The sequence below is a fragment of the Psammomys obesus genome, unplaced genomic scaffold (genome assembly GCF_907164565.1).
Source record: "Psammomys obesus unplaced genomic scaffold, mPsaObe1.curated_primary_1811, whole genome shotgun sequence".
In the NCBI taxonomy this organism is placed as follows: domain Eukaryota; kingdom Metazoa; phylum Chordata; class Mammalia; order Rodentia; family Muridae; genus Psammomys; species Psammomys obesus.
This window is the reverse complement of record NW_026596051.1, coordinates 8,233,646-8,256,999: the sequence shown is the minus strand read 5'-3', so window position 1 is coordinate 8,256,999 and position 23,354 is coordinate 8,233,646. Positions and strand designations below refer to the sequence as shown.

General features: G+C 42.1%; 1 protein-coding gene across 2 annotated transcripts in view; it reads left to right on the top strand.

Moving 5' to 3' along the window:
- Positions 1–319: 319 nt before the first annotated feature.
- Positions 320–23,354, top strand: part of Ikzf1 (IKAROS family zinc finger 1) — an 89,734-nt gene continuing 66,699 nt past the window's right edge. Inside the window, exons 1-3 of one of the 2 annotated variants that reach the window (XM_055624263.1) lie at positions 320–425; positions 13,993–14,046; positions 22,466–22,585. In XM_055624263.1, coding sequence (XP_055480238.1) covers positions 14,007–14,046; positions 22,466–22,585 — 160 coding nt within the window. In that variant the 5' untranslated portion in view covers positions 320–425; positions 13,993–14,006. The remainder of the gene's footprint in view (positions 426–13,992; positions 14,047–22,465; positions 22,586–23,354) is intronic. The other variant, XM_055624262.1, reaches the window with a different exon arrangement.

The window sequence follows — 23,354 nt, the reverse complement described above, 5'->3', positions numbered from 1 at the left end:
CGCGCTCCGGGCGGCCGCAGGTGGCGGCGCGGGGAGCCCGGGCCAGGTGCGCTGCCCGCGGGCGGCGCTGTCGCGCGGGACGGCCGGGCGGCCCGGGGGCTCCAGAGCCGGGTCGGAGCCGCGGGGGGCGGGGAGTGCGGCGAGAAATGGGGAACAATGCGAGTGAGCAACTTGAGGAAGTCATTGTGAAAGAAAGCTGGGAATTGCTCGGCCGCCAACTTAGCAGGGCACTCTAACAAGTGCCTGAGCGGCCGCGCCCGGGCCGGCACAGCGGCAGCCCGGCGCAGTGCAGCCCATCCCGGGACGTTCGGCCCAGGCGGGCAGACACTGGGTAGGTCCCGCGGGGTGCAGGAGTCCCATATTCCCGGCTGCTCTTCACGCCCCAGGATCAGTCTTGGCCCCCAAAGCGCGGCGCACAAATCCACGTGAGTCTTTTCAAATTAAATTTCAGTAGGAAAACTTGGGGTAACTGGTGGATTTTTTTTTAATCTATATAATTAGAAGTAAGAAAGGAAGGAGAGTCGTTCGAAATTCATAGTGCCCGTGTCGCTCACGTCTATCTTTTTTTTTCCTTTCTGAGGACTGCTTTGACTTAAGTCAAAACTTCTGTCATTTTAGGTTGGGGCTGCAGGTGCGAGACCAGGCCAGCCTGAGGCATTTCTGAGTAACCCGGGGTCCCACGAAAAGCATGTCCTGCTCATGTTTAGGCTTATATCGACATATCTAGAGAGATCACAGAAGCCAGCATTTTCAAAGTCACGGGGAAAGACTCCTTATTTTTGATGCTGCGAGAGCTATTAGCTTTTCTGGTAAGATCCTGTCTGAGTTTGCTTTGTGCAAAACAGAAGTGATCTGAGTATTGAAAGCGTACTTTGCTCATCGCACAGCGTGACCCCAGGTCAGGAAACTATCACAGAGAGACCCTGTTATCAAATAGACATCAGGATGCTTGCAATTTATTTGAAATGTGTGTTGTTGTTTTGTTTTTAATTGCCAGGCATTACTGGTGATTCCCAAGGAATCTTGAGCTTTTGCTTTCCTTCTAATTTGTAAGTGCAGGATATGGCATCCGGTGACCCAAAGGGGTACCAATTCAAAAGGTCTGAGCCAGAAGCAGTTTCCATTTTCTTTCGGTCTGGAGCCCACCCAGAGTGAATTTTAACGTACGGTTTTGCTCAAGTTACCCACGCATAATTTCTATTCTCGGTGCAGACAAGTATTTCATCTTTGAGCTGCCTTGTTTTAAACTTCCATAACCAAAGTGGTGTTTGGGAAATAGGACTTTACTGCCCAACCTACCTGTAAAAAAAAAAAATAATAATGTTTTTAATTGTTGAAAATGTGTAATATGTATAATGTTTTTCATAGACATTGAAATGCTTTTAATGATTGGTTCGTTTTGGTTATGAATTGAGAGGAAGGTGAAATCTGTAAGAAAACCCCAGTGCCTGCTTCAGCTTCTTTGTTTGAAGATATTTGTTCTATGAGATTACTTGAATTCATTCTTTTTCTATGAGAGTATTAAAGTAAAAATTTAAACATTATTCATATTATGTTAGTGTGTGTCCAGATCATTTCAGGGACAAATAAAATTATTTGGCATGTGGCTCAAAATTTAAACGGGGACACGTATCCATGACAAAAGATTCATCTGCTTACATTGGATCAGCACCCTTTAATACACAGAACATGATGAGGACATAAAGCAGGCACACTTTTGATAAAACATGTATAAGGTCAACTTTCCCCACAAACATGCATGGCTGTTCCTTTTTATCACAGGGTAAAATGTGCTTCCAAGGCTTACAGTGCACTATTGCTGATGGCCAAAATGTTTTCAGTCTAATGACTTTGGATTTTTGTTGTTGTTGTTCCTGGTAATAATTGAAACCTAGAGTTAAGAAATTCCAAAGTACTTGTTTGTTTAATACATTGGTGTTTTAATTGAAGAGTCAGACCCCAAGTCTCCCCCCAAATTTAGAAGCATCATAGCAATAATAGCCCACCATGGTGGCCACACAAGCAGACAAGGGCTACTAATAAAGTGTGAGAGCATGGTGTTCGCCTCTTTGGGGAAGTTTGTATGTTTTCTCCTAAAGAGAAAGCAAATGGTGGCTGTTCCTGCAACATTGCCATTGTTGAACAATCAAGATCACGCTGAAGTCATTGGCCCAGAGATCTAAAGCCTGGCAGGGACGTAGGCCCCCACATTTTCTTTACTTCACTCGAGGCTGAGTATAAGGATGATGTTTCTTTGGTTTCAGGAAGTTTTTTCCTTGATTTGAATTTGTGTGTTTCGTATTTAGTTAATATAACTGCACTTTGTTGCTGAGAATGTCAGAACTTCTAAACTTTGAGAGGATCATATGTCAGGATTATTTATATTGACATATAGGAAATAAATTACATGTTTAGTATGTACGCCTGCTTGCACGCATCACACACACTTGTGTGGCGTGAGAGACGCTTGAAAGAGGCAATGGAAGAAGTTTTCACATCAAATAGACCTGTCATGAGGGATAAATTTCCTTCATCTTATTTACTTTTTACTTTTTTTAAGTATAACATAAAAATGGTTTCTCTGTAATGGAAATTTGGGTGTGGATCGTGTTAGTTTTATAATACTAGGTAATTTTGAGTGGTTGCCAAGTTTTGCACATTCATGTACTATTACTGCAGTTAGTCAAGATCCATCAACTCTAGTGAGAATAGCATTACATCCCCTGGAATATTTGACAGTTCAGAGCAATCTCTCTGTAAAATAAGTTGTGCTTGCCGTGTTCTGAGGAAAATGATGGAAGTGATTTCAGCCTCAGAAGGCAAGCCAAGAGCCTCTGACTTCCTTGGGAGCCATTAGCTTCCGATGCCTGTTTTTAAGGCCAGCAAATATTTTGGGACATTGTGGTTCCTCCTTTTAGCTGTAGCTCCTGCTCTGGCTAGAAACCTATGAACAGGACTGTTCTCTTTTCTAGCTCTCTCAGGCTTCTTCATTTCATAGGTTCGCCGTGTGATCATTACATTTTATAGAAAAACACATGAAATTTAAATGCAACAGGTGATCTCTCCTGGGGATACAGAGAGAGAAACAGAAATCCATTTCACATCTCGGAAGAGATCTTGATCGTTGCTCAAAAAAGGCACACACACTTTTTTTTTAATCTAGGCTTTAGGATCCATCATGGTGGTGCTGATGAAATGTTCACACCCTTGTTCTCCATGTAAACCTCTGCTTCCTCATGTTCCTTTCAATTTAGTAACTAACTTTATACCTCAGGTTATTCTGTCCCATTGCTGGAACATATGCTCATGTTCTTAGAATTTCAGTGCCAGCTCTTTGATAGTGTTTGTTTGATGTAGCCCTTAGCTGCAGGATGATAATGTAACAATTTTGTTTAAGATTCGTGTAAGCATTTTTTTTTTTTTTTGCGTACACTACCACCTGTTATAAGTGAACTATGTCAGACAACAAAGTATGATTTACGAAGTATTTCTGAGGGGAAAATGGGTGTCTGCCCTGGTTTTAAGGTATCCTGCTATTCTTCGTGAGAAAGTCCCAAGGAGATATGATATGTCTGGCTGAGGCACAATTTAAGGACAACTGGCAAATTATTTTCATTGGCATTTTCTCATTTTCATGTTAGACTGTGATAAATAAATGGATACCAGGGTGTGTTCAGCCAACCAGCTGGTGATAAATGTTAAAAAAAAAAAAAAAAAGGCTGAAAAACCAAGTCTCAGGCATGGAGGCCATTGGCCTTTTTCTTTGCAGGCCTGGCCCTACTGCTTTTCTCCCATGACCATTTCTCGCCAGGGGGAAGTCACAATTCCTGTTGATTAAAAGAACACCCCTTTCCACCCTCTGTCTGACAAATCAGACATCCGAATGATTTCTGAACTCATTTTGGTTAGGACAGGAAGCACAGGCTCCCTTCCTGTGTGTGCTTCCCTGAGAGAAAACTAGCTTCCCTCCTTCTTTGCATACTTGGGCTACTGGTTCCACCTATCTCTGAACCCCAGTGGTGTGTGAAGGCGGCAGTGGGACCTTGGAGGAAGAGGGATCTGAGGCCCACCCACCAGGGTCCTTCCTAGGTGGATACTCAGAGGAGACTCAGACCAAGGCTGGATTTGTGTGGCAGAGAGAGGCAGCTCTTGGTTGGCCTTGGGGAGGCACGAGTTTGGTGGTGAGTGTCACGTCGTTTGGCTTCTTGTTGTGTTTGCTTGACTTGATCTAGCCAGTGTTCCTTCCATTTCCTGCCAGGGGTTTTGGTGAGCAGCCTTCATCCAGAGCACCTCCCTGACACCCCTGCCCAGCTCCCTGTCTTGCGGTGATGGAGAGCATCATTAGGCTCCATCTGTGTGCTCTGCTCTGAAGTTAGACCCATGCTCCACCTCCTGATGGCTTGTGGCACGGGGCCATGGCTTAATGAATTGCTTAAAATGGGCCCTAATTAGAGCAAAAGGGCTTTCTTCATTTTTTTCTCAATCGAGTGTGCAGTGATTCGTTTTTCTTCAGGAAGCAGCTCACCTCTGCAGCAAAACTGACACTTGCCACCATTTTCAAAACAAAAGTTTAAGATGATGGGTGGAGGGTTACGTGTAATAGACTACAGAGTCTGAAGAGAAAGCTGACGCTGTCCCAAGCTGTTTTCCTTTCTTTCCCACATTCTCTCCTTTTTCTTTCCTTTTTTCTGATGTATGTGTTATTTTGGCTAAACTATTGAAACAACCAATTCATGAACATTCTTCGTAGTCCATATATACACACATGCATACATACATACACACGCACACATCAAGTAGATTTTTGTGTGTATGTACTGTGTTTTTTGAGATTCCACACTGACTCTACGCTGTATGTCAGTTTCTGTTATGTTCAAACTGTTGGAAGATGAACAATGTGGTTTGGAATAATCTTTTGCCAAAGCTAGCCATTCTGTGAGGACCAACTTAGCAGGTTTTGATAATTTTCTGTCATATCACATTTTCACTGGTAAATTTGGAGCAAATAAGATCCCACAAGATAATTCCTTTGACCTAATGGGTGGGATATTTAATTTAACATCTTTGAGAGACATGAAAATGAGGCACTGACCTTTTGCAAGCTTACCTGAGGCTCCCTGAAATGTGCCCTGATGCTTTTAGTGGAAACTAGAGAAAGCCATCGACCCCCTAGTGGGAGCCCCACTTTCAGCCTGAAAAAAGTGACCTTCTCTCCCTTGTTTGTGTAGAGTAGAAAACTAAAGTGATATTCAAAGAGACCTGTTGTAAAAACAGGTAAATTGTGTATCCCACTTCATCAAATGAAAACCAGCTTCTAATTGCCTCAGGTCCTTAAAGCAAAGGATGTCCATTACTTTTTTAAACATAGTTTGGAAAGGTCTAGTTCTTTCCCACCAAAAATGTGTTGGTACTTTATCATGAGGTTATATATGTCTGACTGAATTGAAAGGATTTCAGTTTTATTAAGAGCGTGCAGGACTTTTGTCGAAGTTGTGAACTTTTCTGAAAAAGACTTAGAGCATGGAAAACTCATTGTCCTTGTCATCTGGAAAACGGCAGAACAGTCCTAGCTGGCACTAAAACTGAGCTCCCCTGCATTTGGCTTTCTAAAGGACAAGAGCGTTCTCTGCCCGATTATAAATAGACACGCTGATTTTTGTAACTGTGCAAATGAGGAAGTTGTGAGGTTCCATAAGGTTCAGCTGATGACCCTTGTCTCCTGGGTTTGCAAGAGGATCCTTGTAGGCTGAAGGTGAGGGTAATAAAATCCATCCAAATGGGTTGGATGGACACACATTCCATCTCAATCTTGTTCATGATGCATGGCGTTAGCATGAATGTCTTGAGGATGCTCCCTGGTCTGGATGAGAGGACACTGCTACTGAGCCATATTATACAATGAAATTAAAAAAGAAAAAGAAAAAATGAAGTTCCTTGGGATCCGACTGCAAAGCCAATGCAGATAGTCAAATGTTGTTTTTCCTGTCGTTATTCAGTTTATTGTCCACAGTAGCTATTAGATAACTGATTTTTCCCTCTGTTGACACCACAAGTGTCTTGTTTACCCCATCAGAAGTTGAGTGAGCAAAGTACTAAAGCCCTTAAAAGTACTAAAGTCCTTAAAAGACCATGATGTGAGTTAGGGAACTCAATTTTTTAATCTAAATTAGAATACTGTGAACACAGCTTTGAAATGAGAACATATTACATGTTAATGTTTTAATAGTTTTTATTAAAAAGTTATTTCATTTTAAGTGATGATAATTGAATTTTACAGGTGCTGTGAATAAAACTAACATCAATTCCAGTGCTTTAGGGAAAATGGACACAGAGTTCATGTGGCCTACCCTAACTGAATAACAATCAGTAATCTGTCCTCCTCTCGGAAGCAGAGACTAGATGCTCCTTACTATGTCTGGGGTATGCCACAGTGGCCTTTTATATTTCAAATGATAAGAGGCCAGTGTTTGTCTCAGTGAGCTCAGTGACAATTCTGACCTGGAACGTGAACAGTGTCCCATCTTGTTGAGACGATAAGTAAAATGAAAAGCAATGTAGGATGGTACCTGGGAAGAACTGCTCAGTATCAGCAGCGAACAAGCCAAGTCAGACTGCCTTCTCGGTTACATTTGCTCAGTGTGCACGTAAGGCTTCCTGAACAATAGGATGATAGCTCAGTGAAGCTCTGCATGGTTTAACTTCTTTAAGCCTAAACAATGTAAAGCCTTGGGCAAATAAGCTGGCCCAGACCCTTTTAACCAAAGTAGAGTTGTAAAAACAGCAGCATCAGAGGTACACTTTTCTTAATGTTATGGATGTACAAGTGGGGTTTTTCCCACCAGATATAACTTTAAGGTTGTATTTTCAAGTGTCCACTTGACAGAATTTACTTGTATGCCTATATAATTTCACTGCCAAAATTCACAATGAGATACTGTGTGGTTTTATTTTTTGTTGTTGTTTTGATTTTTGTTTTTTGTAACACTGCATTCCCTTACCAAATTAAAAAAATAATAATAATGTTGTAAGTTTGTACTTACCTCTTTTAAAACAAACTAGAGCTAATAAAAGCTTGGGAGAACAGGGCTCTGCCATCTCTTTATAACAATTACAAACCATCAGCACTTTGGGAACTATCTGTGTGAATCAGTCTTGTGGAAGCTGTTGCTGTATTTTAAAGATAGAAATCTCATTTGTGCTACATTTCCATTCTCTCACACTACTCCAGGCCATGCATAATGGTCTTCCACAGTAAGAGGGCAGAAGAAAATATTTCTAAACTTATACTTTTTTTTTTCCCTTAAGTGATGAAGTGTGAAAGGCAATTTATATTTGAGGAAGCTCCTTGCGAAGTGGCTAGTGACGATGGTCCAAATCAGAAAGCATGTTAATTGTAACTGCGTGTCTCGCCTCCGTTGCTGTGAGTGGGTGGCCGGTGTGTAGGATAGACAGGAAACATAGCTTTGTTGTGTGAACATGGCTTACCTGAGGGAGGAGAGAGCAAAAGTAACACTGACTGTCATGCCAGGACACTTGTGACCCTCTTGTCCCCAATTCCATTGTCGGCATTTTTAAAACAGTCTTTCTTGTATAAATCCACCATCTTTCCTTTTTATTACTGTAGCTCGGGGAATTCACCCTGTTGCCCAGGCTAGCCTGAGACTCATAAACTCATACATAGCCTGGGCTGCTCTGAAACTCACATGCCCCTTTGAAAGTCCTGGGATTACAAGTGTGAGCCACGGTGCCTGGTTCCACCATTTTCTCTTACATGGCACAGAACAGGTGTTCAGTCATGGGTTTTTATCTTTATTTTGTGCTGTCTTTCCTTCTCTCTCTCTTTCTCTCTCTCTCTCTCTCTCTCTCTCTCTCTCATGTGTGTATGGTATGTGTGTATACATGTTCGTGTATATGTGCTCCTGTGTGTGAAGGCATGCAGTGTATGTGCAGAGGCCAGAGATCAAAATGGAGAATTTCCTTCAATCTCTCCCCCTTAGGTCTCCAGGCCAGAGTCTGTCCCTAACATCTAGTCTCACAGATCTTTCTGTCCCCACCTCCCCAGCACTGGAATTACAGTTGCCTTACTAGACTTTCTCTGTGGGTTCCTGGGATTAAACTCAGTTCCTCATGCTTGCCTGGCAGGAGCTTTATGGACTGAGGCATTCCCTTGGCCCCTTGGCTGTATTTTTTTTTTAAGACTTCCGCACTTCCCTTTGACCCTTCTCCTTTTGCATATCAGTTTCTGCCCACAGAGGGAAAAATGTGAAGACAGGGCTGCTCATCTGAGTGATTTGCCCTGGAGAAGGTTCACAGAACAAACTGCTGGAACCTTCTGCAGCTTAGCTGAATGTGGGAGGAGGGGTGTGGTGAACACTAAATTGGATTCCTGTCCTCCTGTTTGAATCTTGTTTTTCATTGTTATTTGCACCAGCAAAGCTCTGGGAAATAATCATGAAAATGTGTAGATTGGCAGCTAATTTTTGAAAAGAGAAAAGAATCAGAGATGAAATAGGAGTGCTCAGAAGTTTTTATGTTCTCCCAACCAGTTTTGTCAAATTGTTACGCAGAGCTAGAAGGTCTCTTACTAGATACAAAGACTTTGAATATTGCTAGCCTTTCTCTTGGAGCATTCCTTTTGAAAAAATACAGTGTAATTCGCAGTGATATGATAAATTTGCAAAAATGAAATCTTCAGTGTACAGATGAAAAGACATGTCTCTCACAGAATAATGTGTTTTATTAAAGAGGTCTGTGACCTAGGCATTTTTAATAGGTTATAGTCTTGGACTCAGCCCTGCCCCCCCATACACACTCACACTCACACACACACACACACACACACACACACACACACACACACATTTACTTACTGCCACCAGAACAAGCACTATTGAGTGTTTAAGTAGCTAGTTCCAAGTATCCCTGGGGCAGCTTCACCAGCCATAAAGAAAACCACCAGGCACGTGTGTGTAACTAACTGTACAACCAGAATTTAATGGTGCTTCAGAAGTTCCCTTACGAAGTTTGTCTGGGTTTCAGGCTATTGAAAAGAGTGAATTTATATCCTTGCCAAATATAAGTGGCTGCTTTTTCTTTTCTATCAGGCATGTGGATCTTGTTACCACTGTGTTACGTTTCTGGAGTTTCTAGAGCAGAAGGCAGATAGGGCCCTGAGTTCAGAGCTCAGCTCTACTGTTTGTTGGACGTAGCCTTGGGCAGGCAAATCTGCTCTTGGCCTTAGTCTTCTGTTCTGCAAAATGGAAATGAGAAAGCACATCTCGTTGACAAATAGCCATTGGATGCTAGCTCTATGCTGGACTCTGAGCCAAGCTGTCCAATAAAATGCCGGGCAAGGCAGGGTGTTCACAATCTCAGAAAGCTTAACAGTTTAGCTCTCAAATGGCTCGCATGTAATGGGCTGCCTAAAAGGTGCCTGTGTTTTTCCTTTTTTTGCTGTAGTTAAGGTCGTCAAATATATATATGTCACTGCATATATGTGTGTGTGTGTCTGTGTGTGTGTGTCTGTGTGTGTGTGACTGCATATCTATAATATATGTCAGCAGAGAGATAACTAGACAGTTTCGGGAGAGGGGAGGGCATTTTCCTTGAAAATAAATACAAAAGTTAGTGTACAGTGTCTGTAAATCTCAGAGGACATTTTTCAAAGCTTGTGGAAGTACAGTACAGGCCAGGTAACAGGCTAATATCTACCGAGCTCCACTCCTGCCTGCAGCAAGCTTTGTGTGCCATGTGCTTAGCAGTTCTCTGATAGCCATACCATTTGGGAAACTTGAAAAGAAAGACGTTTGTGGTTTCTGACTGGTATCTAGTTTTTCATTTTGATGTAATAAGTCTAGGCTCAGCTTGTGAAAACTCTGGAAAGGGCAACTGAGTTATGACATCAAGCACCACCACGGGGAGAGGTGCTTGATGTAAGACCTGCCGGTGCCTCTTGATGACTTGTGTGGTCCTGAGCTCTAGTAAGCCCTCCTCTGGGCCTTGCACATTAGAAATGAGCCAGCACTAAGGTCGACCTGGCCTAGCTGCTTACCTGGAGGCAGCAACTGCCCAGGGCTGTTAAATGCTTCTCCCAGGAGCAAGCCAGGTTCCAGCCTGGTGGCAGTGGCCTCTGTGTGGCAAGAGGAAAGGCCCCTGCTCTCCCAGGAAGACTTCCATGGTCTTTAGAAGCACTGTGTCTTTGCTTCCTGCCTGGTCCCCAGAGCAATGGGGCCCTTCCTTTGCATTCTGAAACCTGGCACCTATCTTCCTGCCCTTCAGGCTCTTCTCTAAGGTTGGGGATGTGTTGACTCCTATCTGAACCAAGGCAACGAAACCTGTTTGTCTCTGTTTAATCAGGAAAAAAAAAGAGAGAGAGAACAGACAGGAAGAGAGAGGGACGGGAGGGAAGAGAGAGAGAGACGCAGAAATAGAGATGAGAAAAGAGTTAGATTAAAAAAGACAGGAAATGCAAAGAGGTCTGGAGGGATGGTGGGTTATGAGGGAGGCCTCAGTGCTCACTGTCCTAAAGGGCCAGCCTTGGGCAGCCTCTGTCATGCTGGCCTGCACTTATCTCTGCATCTATTTCCCTTTGTGCAAGACTCAGAACTGCTTGCTCCAAAGAAACAATAAAAGCATTCATGTTTAGAGCTGCACAGGTGAGAGCTACTTTGCTGAAACTGTGGCACTTTCTCCGTTGGGTTGGCTCTTACCTGAGATTGTTTGCTTTTCCCATGAAAAGTAGACCACCACTACACGTGTCTGTGATATACTTATTCCTTCTGACACCCACGCTGAGACCTAGTATTTCAAATTGGTCAAAATTTGGGAAAGCATGCCATTAATTCACTTTAGTCATTAACTCCTTTTAGTAAATGAAAGCTACTATTTTTTTAAAGCTGAGACCATAACATAACTGAGCTTAAAAATCTTTACTTTTTAAAAGTTTTTAAAAATGTATTCATTTCTGATTGTGTGTGTGCATGCACACACACGTACATGTGGAGGTCAGAGGTCAGCCTGTGAGAGTCAGTTCTCTTCTTCCATCATGTGGCTCCTGGGGAATCAAACTTGGGTTACCAGGCTTGAGGACATCACATTTATCTGTTGAGACATCTTTCTGGCCCTTTAAATCCTACCTTTCCCCCTTAGACGCTCTGCATTGCTTCTCCATGGCAGAAGAGGTGCTTTGGAATGTGTTTCGTAAACAGCCCCTGGTAGTCAGAATGGTACCCAGGGATGAGTTAGAGTCCTTCATGATACTTAGGATGTCCTTGGTAAACTTTGCCTTGAAAGATGCCAAATCTATCTCTCCCTCACTCTGCCACTGGTAGATTACTTCTTCAGTCTTTACCCAAAAAGGAGCAGAACTTTTGGAAAGGTTTTGGAAAGTTCGAGGGGCTTGTGAAGTCACTGCAGTGATGTCAGACAGGTCCAGGTGCAGAATTCATAGGACATGGGACAGACTGATTCCAACCCTTAGCTTAAAAATTATCAACTACCTGAAAGTGTTGTTGATGGTTGAACTTTAAACAAAGCAAGAGACCACTATATGAGTTACAAGTCCAGAGAAGGTGAGATTGAAGATGTGCATGAAAATCAAAGTGAGGTAGACTATATCACAAGGGTCCGCCTGTCCTAGTGGGCAGGATGTCTGTCTCAAACGGACCCATCAGAGCAGCCATGTGCTGAGGTAAGCTTCTAAGATCCTGAAAGGCACCACTCTTGCCACAGTGCCCACAGGGACTTGATCCAAGTACTGTCGGTGGTCTCACTTCTCTGTCCCCAGCAACCTGAGAGCTGCCTCCTCTGCCATGAGATGACTATTCAGAGAAGGGCAGGCACTCTTACTCATGGGCCTTATAAAACGTGTTTTCCTTTGAATTGGAAGTAGCTTCAGTGTATTATACTGGGCTGTCATCTAGTGAATCCTTTAATACATTACATTAAAATATAATTAATGATGGTACTCTGTAGAGGTTAAATAAAAATTGATATTAAAAAATATTTTAGCAGTTCCTCTGGAATATGTTTAGTGGCCTATTTTATCAAAAGCATAAAAACACACACAGACAAAAAGCTAAAAGTTAAAAATATTATTAGTCCCTAAGTAGTAGAACTTAGATGAGTTTCTTACAAAAAAACTCATTTGCATCACAAAATGTTCAAAGCTCACATTACAAACATTTTGTGTTGAGGTCACTAAGTTCTGTTTCACCAACCAACGCTAGGGCATCTCAGAGCTTGTAATGAGCTTCATAAATCGGTGTGTTTGTGGCCAGAAATCCACAGGAATAAGGTCTCAGCTCTCACTAGTGCAGCCCAGCCCCGCCACACAGCCAGGCCTCTCCTGAGTCCACCTTTATCACTGTTCTGACAGTTTCTGAAGAATCGCATCTTTTTGCCTTTTCCACTGAAAGGCTGTAGGACTCTGGCACTAAGCTTCTGGCTACTCTTGTACTGGCAGTGATCTTCTCTGGTGCTGGTCTGTCTCATTTCAGTGGCTGCTGGGTCTTCATTGCAGGTCTGAAGCATATGGGTACTACAACAGGACCTTCGTCTCCCTGTGGTCCTGGTGCTCTCCTAAGCCCCGTATCAGTTCAGAAAGCAGGGCTGCTATTTATGTCTTCCTTATGACTAATGATACTCTTAAAAAAAAAAAAAAAACATATTCCATCCACATGTACCATAAAAAATGTTAAAGATAAAAAGATATATAAAGTTTTAAATGTATACAGATATCATATAAATTACATATATAGCTACATATGACATGCATATACATGTATAATACATGCATATATGAATATATGCTACATATATATATATATATAGCATGTCTTACATATGAGTCTCTGTTGTATAAAACTATGTACATATGTGTTACTGCCCACACAGTTTCCCAAACAATTGAAATCCCCCATCAGTTTCCAGGTCTCTGTTAAAAGCGGCCTTTGCCCATATCCCATAGCTGAACCAAAGACATGGTGGTACCCAGAGAAAAACAAAGGGACTTGGCTTAGACTCCACAGTCTAAGTCTTTTGGCAGGGATAGCTATCTAGCAGAGCATGATGAGCAGATTCAATGAAGTCACCCCAGAATCTGCTGGACATAGATTTCTTATCAAGCTACTGGGTGTTATGTACTAATAATATAACATCTAAGGGTACCTGAGTACTTTGAGGTGTAGCCCAGGAGCCACATCCCACTGCCTTCATTTCTCTCCCTCTGGCTTTCTACCTGGCATGGCCACTATAGGACAGCCTCTTACTATGGGTGTTTTCAGCTCAAACCAAGATGAGGAGCCAGCCAGAGGCTTGCAAAACAGGAAGTTTGGGCCCTCTCCTGGCTTGTTCTGTCACTTCTCTGTGAGAGAGTGCTGGTGGAATCTGAGGCTAGAGCTGAGGAGTGGGAGACAAGGACAGAGCTTGTATTGCCCATCTGCCAGGCTGGAGGTGTATTCATTATTGATGGAGGTAGTGCGTTGCTGTTCAGATATGCAGCCAGCCTGGGTAAATGAGACATTCTTCAGCAAATTGCTTCGTTTTTTGATTGCTGATTGTACGCGTGTCACCAAGCTGACTCAAGGTTCATCGATGCATGCTCAGTAAATTAGAAAGAACATAACTATGGATCAGCCAAGAGAATGAATTCTGTGCCTACAATGACCCAGGGCCATTTAATTTTCTGCTTAATTTTGTTGCAGTCAGTTTGCATTTTGGGTTATTATGCAGTAGGAAATTAACAATAAATAACAAATTTGGTCCTCCTGTGCTTGTAATGATATTTTTATAAATCTTTGTAATGCTGTTTTTTAAAGGATCAAGGTCTGTGCTAGTCTGATACTCCAGCAAGTATGTGAAGAGGAAAATGCATTATTCTTACCAGATAGCCTTGTTGTTAAAGAGTGTAATCTCTCTCTCTCTCTCTCTGTTCCTCTCTCTCTCCGTCAGTATTTTTGCTTTAAACTAAAATCCATTTTTCTCTTTTCTCAGATAATCTGAAGACAATGGATGCTGACGAGAGTCAAGACATGTCCCAAGTTTCAGGTGAGACCGTGGGTGATAGATGTATGTCCAGAAGTTGTGCTGACCATGCTTGGGGGAGCTAGCAAGGCTGCCATAAAAGAAAAGACCTGAACACAGGTTTTCTTCAAATTTTAAAGCATCCTAACTTGAGAACCTGAACATAAAAACCTCCCAAACTAAATCAGTTATAGTGTTAACTCTGAAAGCGACTCAAAAAGGATTAAATACTGTACTTTTGGAGAAAACTATAATGGCTTTGTCTACCAAACATCTAAAACGCATGCCAAAGTGGCATTTAAAAGATAAAGAATGGGAGAGGAAGAGGAAGAGACAGCAGCATAAAAAGAAAGCATAACCACCAACAGGGCCCAGTTCAGAATCTGAGCAGTGACCAAGTGTGGAAGGCAAAAACATGGCTGCCTGGGTCCTCTCATCTTACCAGACCTGGAGAGTGGAATACTACAGCTAGTAGAAAGGTGGAGTCAGGGTCCAAGCTGTCCAGTGAGGGAACACTGAGGATGGGCCATCCAGCAGATCCTGCCCTGTCCCTGTGTGCATGTGTGTATGAGGCCCATTCCCTCCTGGCCCTGTACCTGGACAGTACCTGGAAGCAGAGTTCCTGGACGAGAAGGTTTATTCAGTAGTTCTGTTTCAGAGCCTCCAGGAAATTCCCCAGTCCCAGAAGCCTGACCTCTATATGGCACTGGTCAGTCTGCCATCTGTGCCTTGGCCGCATTGCCTCCTCAGGTTCTAGAGAGGTGTTTATGTGTTCACAGGTTTAGATTTTGGTCTAGATGGGTGGTCCTGAGGGAACCTACGCTCGATATGTCATGCTGCCGGGCTCACTAGAGGACCTCCATGTCTACCCCTCTGGAATGGCCACTTTTAGAAGGTGGTGACCTGATGCCCTCCTAGTTGAGAGTGCTCTGTCAATCTGGTTTTAACTATGCCAAAAAAAAACTTGTTCATGTGATACAGTTTACCCACTTCAGTGTAAGGAATCCATCTTAAAACTAGACTCTTACAAGTGGACAAAACAGTGAAGCACACATTTACTGTGGCATTCTCATTAATACTTAAACACTATGGCATGTGCACTAACCTGTACCCTCAGCTCTTAAAACCAAGGACAGTGGGAACATGAAGGTGTGGAAAGAAATCTGAAATGTACATGAAAATGGAGATGATACAGGTGGGAAAATAAGATAAATTACACATATGTGTGCACACATACACTCTTCATGCTTGAGTAGAGAGTTACAGAGATTCTGGAGGGTGTATGTTAACCTGGACTCCCCCCAGAAGCTGAGTGCTAGAAGAAAGATTGGCCTGCTTGAGGGAGCACAAGAAAAGAGACGTATCTCTTTTCTTGTACCTTTTAGAGTTATTTGATTTTATTTTCTTTTATGCTTCTTAAGCAAAACACTAAAGTGAAAAGATGCTTTTTAGCTTGTCACAGCTACTTACCCATCCCCCAAAGCCCAGAAAAACAGTGTGTGTGAAACATAACTAAAGGAGGAAGATGGGCTCTACTTATGGAAGACCTCACCCTCTGGACTCACCCCTTACACCTTGATTGCTTTGAATGTCACAATAACAGGGATGTTGAGAAACTTCAGGGGCAAGAACAGCCCCTCTTGTTGGTTTTGTTTCTCTGCTTTTCTCCACTGCTTTGACCTCAGAGGACTTCTGAGTTTATGTTTTACAAAATGCACTCAGGAGGGGTGAGAACTCTTGGTGCCCGTGGCACCTACTTTCTTGATGTCCTAATGTCAAAACAATAGGCTAGAGAAGAAATCAACCCAAATGCCCATCAGTGAATAAATGGATAAAGTGTGGTATATATAATACTACATATATATATATATATATATATATATATACACATATATATACACACTATGTATATAATGGAATACTATTTAGTTATAAATGTTGGAATCCTGTCATTTAGGACAACATGGATAGAACAAAAGAGCATTACGTTAAGTGAAATAGTCCAGGCACTAAAGGTCAATGGTATGCACACATGTGCGTGTGTGTGTGTGTGTGTGTGTGTACATATACATAAAGAAGCATAATAAAAGAATAAGTCAATAAGGTAGGAACTTGAGCTGATTCCTAAAAAGTAAACAAAAAGCAAAGAGGAAAGGAAAAAGCATTTTAGACAGAAAATGCCATGATATTTTCAGTGCTTCACAAAGATTATAGCAATTTATTAAGGTAACATGGCAGCAACACATTGTTAATAACAACAACAATAAAAAGAACATTACAAAGGAAACTGAACCCCTAATCTAAGGCTTCATATCTTTATATAAGTCTTCATCCCATGTCACAATTGCATTTTCATACTTATTTGTAGGATCACTCCCACGTTTTACCCCATAAAGGACATGCCATTGTTTGTTCAATACTGTTTATAGTAAGTAAGCAGTATGATTATGTTAAGTGACTTGTGGATGGATTGAATAATATTTGAAGATTTCTCTAAAAAGGAGGCTGAGGGAATAATTTCTGCCAGAGGCCAGAGAGTAGAGGAGGATTCTAATGGAGAAGTTGATCAGTGGATACAAAGCCAGAGGAGGGATAAACTCCTGTGTACATTTGCACAGTCCGTTGACTGCTATTGGCAATAATGTAGCATATCTCAAAATATCTAGAATACAGGATTCTGAATCTGCTCACGATAAATGGTCTGGTGTGGTGGGTGTGTCACCCACACATATGTATTTGAGTGTTGCACACTGAATGCATGACTGAAATCTCGGACATCATACTATACCACATAAACATGAACAATTATTGGGTGTCAGTAAGAAATGAAAAACAATAAGGATGCAAACACCCTCTAGCCTTGAAAATTACCTCTAAAATGCTAACTATGAGGAATAGTCAATATTCTCTTTTTTTCCATTTTGATCCCAGGGCTTGCAAAAGCCTTGGTTCCTTGAACTTCCTTTTCTTGCCCTTAACATTATGCTGGATGCTTCATGTACTGTGGGCTGCTCTAAAAGAGAAGACAGCTAGGGGCAGGGACAGCAAGACAGCCTGAAAAACTCCTTCACTCTCCTTTTTGTTTGAAAAAGTTTGTTCTGAAATTTTCCCTGTATGCCCATAGCAAATGACCCTCTCTCCAACCCTGATGCAGCTGCCCAGTTCTGTTTTTTGAACGCTCTGAGCAATGGTTAGTGCATCCATGGAGTGTGTCACACTTGGGAAAGAATTACACTTCTTTTATACTTTTATATTTCTTTAAAGTTCATAATCCTCAATTCAAAGCCATATTTCCTTCTTTGTCTGCCTAGACTGGGAAGAAAGTAGGAAGGAAACACATTTGGCTAAAAAGGAGTTAACTTGTTTGTTTTGCTTTGTTTTTCTTGCAGCCCTGGGGATGGAACCCAGAGTTTTGCTCATGCAAGGCAAGCATAGGATTCTCCCTAATATGTATGATACTTAACAAACACAGTCCTCACGTGGCCCCTGTTTTCAAAGCCTTTGGGTTCTTCTTCCCTGGAGTGTACCCTAAATGTGGATGGTGCTCCAACTGATGCCACCTGTGGGTGGGGACAATCTTAGAGGTTGACAAGCATTGCAGATCATGCTCACTGACTTGAGCCCATTAAGCTTACTGATAGGAATTGGCTCTAACTTGCAGGTGTGTCCAGCCTTATTACACTGTCTCCTACAGAGATCACACTCAGGGACAATGCAATTAAGTTACAAAATAATCACCAAGAACCCCTCAATGTTTTCAGCATGTTTACAGATTGGGGCACAAAATCTCTCCTGGCCTATAGTCCTCAGACTTGAGGTTGAACGCATGTGAATCTAAAGAAAGCTGTCATTTTCTTCAGGCACTCCTCACTAACTTTTTGATTGAAGCTACTTTTCCTATCTCTTCTTCATTAGTATTTTCAAATTACTCATGCGTATAGATTGCACTTTTGTGTGCCTTCTAAGGAAAGAGGCAGTCTATGTATGGGAAGAAGCTTGTGGAAGTTGTAAGGCCGTCTCCACGCCCATTTCTGACTGCAGCTGTGGGACCCAAGCCAGTGTTCTTGCCTCCTGAACCATGGTGTGTCTCCTGTAGCAGCAGGAACTCTGCTGCTACAGCAGCCAGTGAATCTCTGAGGCTTCTCTGGCTCCCATCACCTGAACTATGTATTTGATATTTTCTTAATGCTGTTTGTAATGTATTTGTTGGAACGTGCACACAACAAGTACACCCTGTAGACATACATAATCTGCGTAGGAAACAAAGGAGCCTCATATATATTAAATAACAAAAGTATCCTACCTAGTTGATCCTAGTAAATCACATTGATTGAGCACTCTGGGTGACCCAAATACTATTCTAAGCATTTTCTCATTTTCACCTTACAAAAGCCCACTGCAGGAGGACACCATTATCTCCACGTTGTAGGAAGCTGAGACCCCACCCATAAGAAATTGACAAGAAGTCCCACAGAGAGCCAGGGAGGAAAAGTCTACTGCAGCCTAGGCTATACGCATCTCCTCTCTCTAGGGTAGTGGTTCTGTAGTAGGAGCATTTACTTACCCCTGGGATTATGTTCCCTTAGGTCTGTCTGCATATTAAAGATGCATGCCTTTGGAAGAGAATCCTAGAGCTTTGCTGGGTATCTGGGTAAATTATAATCCACTTGAGAAATCATGTACTTTTAGCTTCAGATTAAGGGAACAATTGCTTTACTTTATCCACAAAATCTTCTCAAAGACATTACTTGACACATAGGCAACAAGTATACATTGGTATATTTATAGTTTAGCCAGAAGTTTTGTTTTCTAAGCAAGTGAAATTTTAAAATTTGCCTTTTTAGAGTCATTCCACTTGACTTATTAACTCTTAACTGTCTTGCTTTCCCCACCCCACTGCTTGTGCTGCCAGGTAAAGGTATGTACAAGCTATGTCCTGTGCTTCCATGGGGAACTTCAGGTTACCAAGCCATACCACACGTTTAACAGGTTAGCATTCATGCTCATTGTTAATTTTATTTTCACCATGGCTTTCTGAACTATGCCCAAGTCATGAATTTTTAACCTCTGGTTATACCTGAGGAGAGAGTTCTAACATGGTGGCCATCTCTCCCTTCCCATCAGTTCTTCAGTTGCTTTAATCAGACCTGTATCCCAGGTCAATCATAATTGGGATGTGTTGGCTTTACCTAGAACTTTCTTTTTGAAAGAAATAATTCGAATGGTTAGTGGGGCAAAAGCCAACATGGACAGTTATTTTTGCCTATCAGGAAGGTTTTCATGAAACAGTAAGTTTTTCCCCAGGAAGACCTCCCAGCAGTAAAAGAATGCAAAGGTCCTTGGACACAGAGCCCCCAAGGTGATGAATATGTCTGCAACATAACTCACACTGGGGGGCTTTTAGGCAAATCAGAGGACCTCTTAAAAACCATCAGTGAAGCTGGGGTGAGGCAGGGCTGAATTAATGTCGTGCCCTTGGCCACCAAGTGAATACATCCGGTTTTGTTCCTTCAGGTCTGGTTTCGTACTCCATGCCCCTATACACATGGGGGCTGATCTGTTATTTTTCCTTCTCCCTGTGTGGCTTCTTCTGCTCTGAGAGTTCCTATTGATCACTCCAACCCACAGTATTTTAGAATCATGATCCCTACTGTTTGATTACACCAAGATGTAAGATGGGGGACACTGGTGAGCCAGCCTTTTAGTGTAATAACTTGAGCCAGTTGAGATTCTTAGGAAGTACTGTCGTTACTATGAACATGATCCTTAAGACGTAGTTTATACTGTTCTTTCAATGGTGGATCAGCCACACTTTTAAAAATGGATAGCTATGAATTCTTTTGCATGTGATTCAACACGAATTGGACTGAAAGTATGTCGTGCTTTTATTGGCTCAGCCTTGATCTGTATCACACACACACACAGAGAGAGAGAGAGAGAGAGAGAGAGAGAGAGAGAGCTTTAGTGTTGCATGGCATTTCCATGGGCCCAGAAGCATCATGGATGACACCTAAGTTATTACAGGAAAGATCATCATAACAAAATAAGTCAAAGCAATTTCATGTCTCCTTCTCCAGCTCCGACTCAACACTAATGGCAACTGGTTAATCACAGGGCCCCACCGCTCCATACACTATGTATGTGCTGACTCTTATAACAGCTTCTTAGGCTGTGGCACTGTTGCCAGGGACCCCGCTCTCAATTTCTTTTCTTTTATTTTTTGTCTGAAGTTACAATGCAGTTACATCATTCCCCTCTTCCCTTTTCTCTTTGGAGGTTAGTTACTAGTCTTTCAAAAGGCAAGTGGTGTGTGACTCTGTTTACCCAGCCTTCCCCTTCCTCACTCCAGTGTCTACATTCTAAAGAAGATCTGTCCAATAAGAATTTTATGTGGTTGTCCTCTTTCAGTATCTTCCTAAAGTTCTCAAACTTTGAAAACCTTTATTCTGGGCCATGACTCTGTATGCAAGTAAGAGCTGTTAAGTGCTCCGTATACCTTCTTCTGCCTTCTCTTGGTTAGAGTTTTTCCTTGCTTATTGCAAAGATGAGAACCAATGCCACAAGTCCAACTACTGTTACTTTAAAGGTCTTCTATTTAAGGTGAGGGAGACAGTGCTGACTAATGCACCAGGACTCCAGCATAGCATGAACACTTTCAATCAGTCTCTCGAGGCTTTTGTTTTTCTTTTGGGAAATTATAATCTTACCCCATCTTTAACTATTTATCTTGCATATCAGCTAGCCAAATATACCCAATAATGCTCTTTCTGAAAATATGCCAATTGCTCTAATCACAGATAACCTGGGATATTACATTGTGATGTCTCTTTCTTAGAGATTGTAACACTATTCCCCAAAGCATGTCCTTGGTGCCTCTACAGTTTCTATTTTAAAGATTCCAGTAAAGCTTGTCTCGTGGATTTGTTTTACTGATCTTATCCATCTCCTAAAATGTTGGTGCATTTCTTGTGAGTTGATCCAATCTCCATGTCTGGTCATGTTCTCAGAAATTTTTACTGATTGATGTGTTGTTTACATATGCTCTAGAAAAGTCTGGGCCAGTATCTGTGGGAAGGTCATTTTGCCTGTAGGGCCAAGTTACCAACTCAGCAAGCACACATCTGGAGTATTGGTGCTCTGGTAGCCTACCTTCAGGATCTTGAACCAGCCTTTCCTTTGTAAGTAGCTACAGTGGGTTGGTTAGCACAGGCTTAGTGCCTCACTAACCATGTCTCATATGTGGTTTGTGTCTGTCACTCCCTTTAAATCAGCTCCAGAAAGGTGAGCACTTCAGCGTTCCAGCCTCCATGAGAAAAGAGTTATTTTCTACCAGTGACAGCTTTACTGTGTTGATCTCAATTTCCCCAACCCTAACGGAGCTAGACAAACTTCATTCTAATCCAGCCAAAGATTGCTGGGGAGAAAGGATTACCAGAATGAGAAATGAGGGGAATGAGACAGTAACCAGGAGTGACAGTAATCAAAGAAGCTGTGTAAACATGTATGAGATTGTCAAATAATAACAAAGAAGGGAGGGAGGAATGGTGAGAGAGAGAGGAAGTGGAAGAGAGAGATAGTCAGAGAGAGAAAACCTTACCTTTTAAGTGTAACTAACTTTTATCTTTGTATGGAATGTGACTTTTCCAAAGCCTGGGAAGAATCTCAGAGATATAGCTGCCCAGCAGTAACACTTCCAGAGACATATATAATGGTGATCTTTAAGGATATATCCAAAAGTTGGCTGGTAGGATGTTCAGTACAGTATTGTTTAAAAGAATAAGATAGAGGCTGGAGAGATGGCTCAGAGGTTAAGAGCACTGCTTGATCTTCCAGAGGTCCTGAGTTCAATTCCCAGCAACCGTATGGTGGCTCACAACCACCTGTAATGAAATTTGGTGCCCTCTTCTGGCATTCAGGTGTACATGCATGCAGAACATTGTATACATAATTAAATAAATCTTTAAAAACAAAAGAAAAAAAAAGAATAAGATATATAAAAAAATTATAGGGTCAAAAATAGCAAAAAAAAAAAAAAAGGAACTAATTCCTCATGTATCCGTTATAAATAAATTGTAGAAATAGGTCTGTATCACCAAAGTGTATTGAGAATATCTAAAAGCTGACTTTCTTTGAAAAATGACATCACCACATATCAATGTTCATGTAGAAATTTAGCACCAGGAATAGCTAAGGTCACAGATGCTGTTTTGTCTTTTGTTGTTGTTTACCTTTTATAAATCTTTGTTCTCTGATGTTGATTTAGCCCTTGGCAGTGATCCTCATTCCTAAAAATAAATGTTGGTCCTAACAGAGCAGTATTAACTCAAAGCAGGTACCCCTTCATGCTGCCCTAGTGTGCCATCAGGGTGAATCCCGGGCACTAAGGGTTTCTCAGCAGCTGACAGCACCTGCCAGAAACTCAAGCTCTGATTTGTGTCTGCAGGGAAGGAGAGCCCCCCAGTCAGTGACACTCCAGATGAAGGGGATGAGCCCATGCCTGTCCCCGAAGACCTCTCCACCACCTCTGGAGCACAGCAGAACTCCAAGAGTGAGCGAGGCATGGGTAAGTGGGTCACCCCGCTGTCCTGCTGGCTGAGGCATTTGCCAGTTAGGAAATGGCTGCTATGTAGGTTAAGGTAGGTGTAGGTTCATCCTCTCTTTGTCCTCTGAGGTCAGTCACTTAATATATTTCAGGGTTTCCTAAATTTGGGACTTGAGCAATCTGTTTTAACTGATGTGTTTATTTTTAAGGTTGTTTTCTGTTGATTGCAAGTGATTTTGGTGTTACTATGTGCTGTATTACTAGCTTGGTTAGGTACCTTTTGAAACATATTTACATAAATTTAAATGTTAGTTAGATCTCCTTTGTTTAGTCCAGAAAGCAACCCCCTACTACAGGTAACGCAGGAATAAACAAAGCTCAGGACCTGCCTGTGGTTCTCATCACAAAGCAAGAGGCTCTGTTCTGGGAAACAAAAGAAACTCCTTTGACCATGCCACACAGGGAGAACCCCTACTTCAGAGTCAGCCTACTGACTTGGTTCTCATGGAGAAAGAGGTGGGCTTGCCCTGAAATTCCACAGCAGCTGTGGGAACCTCTGCAGAATCATCATGCTTTAGGGAACTGAAAACAACAAGGCTGGTTCCTGGAGAGCAGGGAAGATGTGTGTATTTCACTTGTTGCAGATGAATAGGTCATGAGGGCCCACAAAATGCTTGTCCCTTTGACCATGCAGTGTGAGAGGGTATCATCCATGGCTGGTACTGCTGCTGGCTCCTTCAGATGGCGCCCTTTGCATCCTGAGTCAAGTGCTTAGTCCCAGGTGTGTTTG